Here is a 7116-nt window from a genome sequence, read left to right as displayed (position 1 = left end):
TCGCGAAAACCCAAACCACCTCTATTCTTCGACATGCTCATCCTCTCCCAAGCCAACCACCTTATACTCTTCGTTGTAGAAGAGTTAGATTTCTACCAAAAGGCATTCATCATTCTTTCCATTTCCTGGCATAAAGATTTCGGAATTAGAAAACACGACATTGTGTACGAGGGAATAGATTGAGCTACACTTTTTATAAGAACTGCTTTTCCTGCTCGAGACAATAACTTTGTACTCCACCCTTGAATTCTTTTCCAGATCTTGTCCTTTAGGTACCGAAACACAGTCTTCTTAGATCGTCCAATCAGCGAAGGTAGACCCAAGTACTTGCTACAACCAATATCATTAGAAACATTCAGTAATCTTTTGATTTCCTCTTGCTTATCTGTACGCACATTTGAACTAAAGAAGATAGCCGATTTTTGAAAATTAACTGCCTGGCCAGAAAACATCTCATACGAGTGCAGAATTTCCTTGATGTGATTTGCTTCCTCATTAGTTGCTTTAAAGAACAGAAAACTATCGTCCGCAAAAAGGAGGTGTGTGACTGCTGGTGCTGTAGTGCTAATACGACAACCATGAATACTCCCTCTTTCTGTAGCATTCTTTAGAGATAAAGACAAGCCTTCCACACATCATAAAAACAAATAAGGGGATAAAGGGTCCCCCTATCTGAGTCCCCTTTTAGGAACAATCGGACCAACTAAAGAGCCTTGAAAAGAGATAGAATAAGATACAGAAGTAACACAAAGCATCACCCACTTAATCCACCTTCGAGAGAAGCCCATAGTCACCATTCTATTCCTCAAATACTCCCAACATACTCGATCATATGCCTTACTAATGTCGAGCTTAAGAGCTACTTCTCCCTCTTGACCAGACGACTTTCTCTTCATATAATGAATCAACTCAAAAGTAACAAGAACATTGTCCGTAATGCTGCGACCTGCTACAAACGCCGATTGCTCCTCAGAAATCAGCACTGGCAGAATTTTTTGAAGTCTATTTGCGAGGACCTTAGCAACAATCTTATACAAAACGTTGCATAACGCAATGGGTCTCAAATCTTTTATTTCTTCAACATTCTCTTTTTTAGGAATCAGAACTAGAGTTGTTTCGTTCGTTCCAGCTGCAAAACTGTCTTCTAAGAGCCAATCTTGACAACACTTAAAAACTTCTCCACCTATCAATTTCCAAAAGTGTTGGAAGAAAGCTGGGTTCAGACCATCTGGGCCACTAGCCTTGTCAGGGTGCATACTCTTCACAGCGTCAGTAAATTCCTCGAACGTTAAGGTCGCTGTCAACATCTCATTTTGATCAAACGATACCCTTGCTTCACTCTCATGATCAGGATAACTACTTACATTATCATCTACTGCAAAAACATTACTGTAGTAACTCTTCAACATAGCACACAGCTCATCATGATCTGCCACAATTCTCCCATCATCAGATTTCAAAAAATCTATATGATTCATCTTCTTTCTACTAGAGGCCGTAGCATGAAATTTTTTTGAGTTTGAATCCCCTTCCTCTAACCAAAAAGCCTTCGCTCGCTGTTTCCCATACAATTCCTCATGTAAAAGTAAGTCATTTAGCTTCTCCTTCTCATCAAAATACATCTGCACTCCATCATCGTCATCTCGATCCTTCAACGCATCTATAATCGCCTTTTGTCTTACCACTTTCTCCCTGAATTTGTGAAAAAAACTCCGACCCCACCTTGACATAAACGATGATACTGATATAAGCTTAGGAAATAAGTGAGACGGGGAACTTAGTAACTTCAGAATGAAATTCTGCCTCCTTCAACCAAGTGTTTTCAAACTTAAAACGAAATATTTTTTTCTCTACAACAGCTTCAAACAGAACAAGCTTTATAGGATCATGATCTGAAACTGTTACATGAGAGACAGATAATGTGCATAACGGAAACAAATGCCACCAAGAATCAGTTGCAAAAGCCCTGTCTAACCTCTCTCTGACCCAATTTTGAGTACCCTTACTCTTCCCCCAAGTAAACCCTCCTCCCTTTAACTCTAGTTCTGATAACTGGCAGTCTTCAATAGCATTTCTAAACCCATCCATAAGGCTCTGCGGATGAGGATGAATACCTTCCTTATCTCAGCTGTAAAGAAGGTCATTGAAGTCCCCAAAGATGCACCACAGAGTTTGGGAACTAGTCGCCAGAGTTCGTAAGAAATTCCACGAATCTTGTCTCCTTTCACGCTCTGGAAACCCATAAAAACAGGACAATCTCCAAGGGTTAGACATACCCTCATCTACCATAATATCAATATGGTTTGGAGAAGAATCGAAAACTCTACACTTCATATTACGCTGCCATAAAACTGCAAGACCACCTCCTCTTCCATGTCTGTCAACTGAGAAAAAATTACAAAAACCAAGTTTCGAAGATAACTCCTCGATTTTATTACCTACTGCAAGAGTTTCAGACAAAAAAAATAAATTGGGCTGGTGAGATTTTACTAAATCCCTGAGAACACGAACTGTACGAGTATTACCCAATCCTCGATAGTTCCAGCTAAGCAGACTCATTGCTGACGGCTAGCTTGCACTGCAAGCTTAGCCGATAAAGTTTGATTAGATGCTGACAAATCATCATTAGAAATACCAGCTTCTTTATTTGTTTGTGTAACCTGTGGCCTGATAAGTTGTAGACCCCCATCCACATCCATGATGCCAGAACTATTTGGGTCACCCCTCCTTCTTTTGCGTTCCTCTATTTTAAGCCCATTAGACTCATCTTCCAAAAGCCCATAAAGCACATTCGAATTTGTTGTAAATCCCACTAAATTAGCGCTTGTTGAGGATTTTGTGCAATTGCTTTCATTACGCAATCCCTGAACAACCATATCCCTACAATCACTCTCCTTCCTTATCTCTTGGCTAATTTTTGAATTCTTTTCCCCCCGAAATTTCTGGTACCCATGCTCTCCCCCAATCCTTGCCTCCCACATGGCATCGTCTTCCTCTCTTAGCCATTTACTTTGTCCCTGACCTGCAGCCCTGCGCGATGGAGCTTTCAACCAGTTTCCCCACTCTTTCTCCCCAACATCATTCTTTCTATCAATGTACTTCCTTCAAAAACGATCTGTATGGGTAACCAAGCCACATAAAAAAACAGAAGTCGCCCATTCTCTCATACTTGCATGATACAACGAACTCAGACCCATCCTTTCTAACAATTTTCTTCTTGCGTTTCAGAGGCTTACGCACATCTAACCTGACATGAATACGCATGCATTCTCTCCATATGGATGTATTATTCTTCACATCATACTGAAGAAACTCCCCGAAGAAATTTCTGAGTTATTTTCCAACCGCCTCCGTCATGAAACTCATAGGAAGATCATGTATCTGGATCCATATGTTCAAATACCAGAGTTGCACCTTGAGAGGATCTTCACCCGCATCCACCATCTCCAAAGCCAACATCACATTATCAAACGTCCATGGTCCCCCTTTCATCACCCATTGTAGATCCTCCTTGTGATAAAATTGAAACAAAAAAAAATCCCTTTTTCTAATTCCTTAATACTGATTCCCATGGTGGGCTTCCAATTATCAGCAATCTTCGTTTTCATCGCTCTGACATTTATGGTTTTCTCCGTAAGAAACCTTCCTACCAAGCATAGCTCATATCTATTGCTTTCCTCTTCACCATCTGCCTCCAATGCAAAGCTTTCGTTTTCTTCCTCCTCAATATCAAGACCTTCCATATGCTCATCAATAGTCCGATATTGCGCCATTGAAATACAAAAACAAACTCCCACAATGATTTTTGGCCTCTAAAAGAGAAGAGGTTCAAACCCTGGAGAGAAACTCAAAACTCTCACACACGACGGGAGAGAATACTCATTCATCAGTTGAGCTATAATTCTTAATTAGGATTTTTCCTTCGTAGTTAAAATATCAGAAGTCAAAACTTATTCAAGCACCCCTACTTGATTTGACCGTTGGGTGACGTTACAAATTAATAATAATAATAATAATAATAAAAAAATAATAATAATAATAATAATAATAATCTATGCCATATGTTGGATTTTAATCGCAGCGGAGGCATGGTAAAACACTTTTACATATATAAAATCCAAATAATAGCATATAAATCGTGGTAAAAACATAGGGATCGATTACTAACCTTTAATATGCGATCCAAGAGCAACGATCGGAGATCCTTAGCAGCTGCTACTCAAATGTGAAGCACTCCACCGGTATCCACCAAGAAAACGACGTTAAGGAGGAGGAGGAGGAGGTGGAGAGAATTAGGTTTTTATAAAAATTGGGGTTAGAATAAAAATAGGGTTTATAATAGTATATTTATAGGAAAAAATTTCAGCTGAAATTTTCCCATAAATATTATTATTATTATCCCATTTATTATTCTCATTAATAATTAAAACACCTTTTAATTATTAATCCTTTTTCTAAACACTTTAGAAATAATTCTCTCTCTTGATTTAATTTCCAAAAATTAAATTCTTAATTAATAATATTAAGAACTTTTCTTAATTAATTTATAATCAATTCAATCTCATTTAATCAATTATTAAATTTGCCAGTTAATTATTTATTTCATAAATAAATAATTATTAGCCATTATTAATTAATTCCTCCACCATTAAATCATTCTCTTTTTATGGTGTGACCCTGTAGGTTCAATATTAAGCCAGTAGTAGAAATAAATAATAATAAAACTATTTTATCATTATTTATATAAATTCTCTAATTTATTAAATATGATTAATTAATTAATCACATTTATTCTACATCGTGAGGGATACTTCTCAGCATATCGCGACTATCCGGATAATACGAATTCACTGCTTAGAATACCAAGAACCTATTCAGTGAATAATTACCGTACAATAAACTTCTTCTACCCTACAATGTCCCGATTAAATACAAGGCATGGATCTCGTGTCAAGCCTATCTAATTTAATCACTTGCTTACCATTTACTATGCTTAGTTCTATGCAAATTAGAAACTCCTTTCTAATTTCATTCACTCTGGCCAGAGATTCCTGAACTAGCATAAGTGGATCAGCCTTGAACATTCTCTTCCTTCACTGGAAGGGGTAGATCCTTTATTGATCATACACTATCTTCGTGTACAAATTCCTATACCCAGTAGAGCCCTAATAATTGTCCCTGGAGACTAAGAACTAAACCAAAGCATAGTTCAGTGTACACATGATGACTATGATGACCTCAAGTCTAAGGATACTTGTACAACTATCACTATGTGAACAACTGCTGACACGTGAGTGAACTCCATCAGTTGTTCAGCTGTGCGAGTCATGTTCAGTGAACTTATTCTATAATAAGCACCTACATACTAGCTATAGTGTCACCACACAAATGTCTATGAGAACAGACATCCTTCATAATGAAGCAAGCATAATATGTACCGATCTTTGCGGATTATTAATTACCAGTTAGTAATCATATGATCAAGAACTATTTAAGTTTAGAGTTATCATCTTTTAGGTCTCACTATTATGATCTCATCATAATCCATAAAAGCTTTACTCTAAACTATGGTATATCTTATTTAAACACTTAAATAGATAGAGCCCGTAATAAAAACAAAACAAGTCTTTTATTAATATCAATGAAATCAAAACAGATGACATAAAAGTTATTCCTAAATCCTAATACATGATTGGACTTAGGACATATTCCTTTCAATCTCCCACTTGTACTAAAGCCAATCACTTTAGTATTTAATACCCATCTTGTCTTTATGACGATCAAAGTGACTTTCAGAAAGTAGCTTTGTGAGTGGGTCTGCTATGTTTTTTATGTGTGTCAACTCTATTTCAATACAATATAAGAAATGTTACCGCGCTCCCACTAACCCTTTTGTAGACGCATGGTTCACCTACATTTTTGATAAAATCAAACTCTTTGATTGTCTTATCAAAACGGATGTTCCATCTACGAGAAGCTTGTTTTAAACCACATATGGTTCGCATCAGCTTACACACTAGGTTTTCATTTCCCTTGGAAACAAAACCATCTGGCTATTTGCCAGATCTCATAGTCATAGTAAGCAACATTCGCAAGCAAAATCCGAACTGATTTTAACAGGGCTACAGGTAAAAGGTTTCATCAAAGTCAATTCATTGCCTTTGTTTGAATCCTTTTCCCAAAAGCCTGGCCTTAAAGGTCTCCACCTGGCCATCTGCTCTAATCATTCTTTTGTATCCCGTATACATAGATTTCATTCTGGATTTCATGGCACTATGCCATTTCTCTGAGTCAACACTACTCATAGCCTCATTATAGGTCACAGGGTCGTCATCGTCAATGATCGACAACTCATTGTCATTCTCAATGACAAGGCCATATTACCTCTCAGGTTGGCGAGACACTCTTCCTAACCTACAAATGGGCTGTTCCACAGAAGGTTGTTCAGTCAGAACAGGTGTTTCCACATGATCCGTAGTAGTTTGTGCTTCTTGAACTTCATCAAGTTCAATTTTGCTCCCACTGTTTCCTTCAAGGATAAACTGCTTTTCCAAGAAGGTAGCATGTCTGGAGACAAACACCCGATGATCGGTGTAAAAGTAATACCCTAAAGTCTCTTTAGGATATCCCACAAAACTACATTTTACGGATCGATATTCCAGCTTATCTGGGTCAACTTTCTTGACATAAGCTGGACATCCCCAAATCTTAACGTGTTTAAGACTCGGTTTCCTTTCTTTCCATATCTCATACGGAGTTTGAGGAACAGATTTAGAAGGCACCTTATTCAGTAAATATGCTGAGGTTTCCAATGCGTAACCCCATAGAAATACTGGAAGATTTGCATAGCTCATCATGGACCGAACTATGTCTAACAAAGTTCGATTTCTCCTTTCAGATACCAATCTGGAGGCGTCCACTGGGAGACTATACCATATACTTTGAGATAATCTAGAAACACTCCATTAAAGTATTCACCACCTCGATCTGATCGAAGAGTTATAATACTATGTTTGGTTGTTTCTCCACTTCATACTTATACTCTTTGAACTTTTCAAAGGCCTCAGACTTGTGTCTCATCAAACACATATCCGAATCTAGATCTATCATCTATGA

The 7116-nt window shown here is 37.7% G+C and overlaps 1 protein-coding gene across 1 annotated transcript; it reads right to left on the bottom strand.

The window, feature by feature from the left end:
- Positions 1–1752: 1752 nt before the first annotated feature.
- Positions 1753–2088, bottom strand: LOC141690870 (uncharacterized). The gene has a single exon (XM_074495627.1). It carries the CDS (start codon positions 2086–2088, stop codon positions 1753–1755), a length of 336 nt encoding a protein of 111 aa, XP_074351728.1.
- Positions 2089–7116: the final 5028 nt, after the last annotated feature.

This window comes from Apium graveolens, chromosome 10 (assembly GCF_009905375.1).
Source record: "Apium graveolens cultivar Ventura chromosome 10, ASM990537v1, whole genome shotgun sequence".
Taxonomy (NCBI): domain Eukaryota; kingdom Viridiplantae; phylum Streptophyta; class Magnoliopsida; order Apiales; family Apiaceae; genus Apium; species Apium graveolens.
Note: the sequence above shows the minus strand (reverse complement) of the source record. Positions and strands in the feature narration are given on the sequence as shown.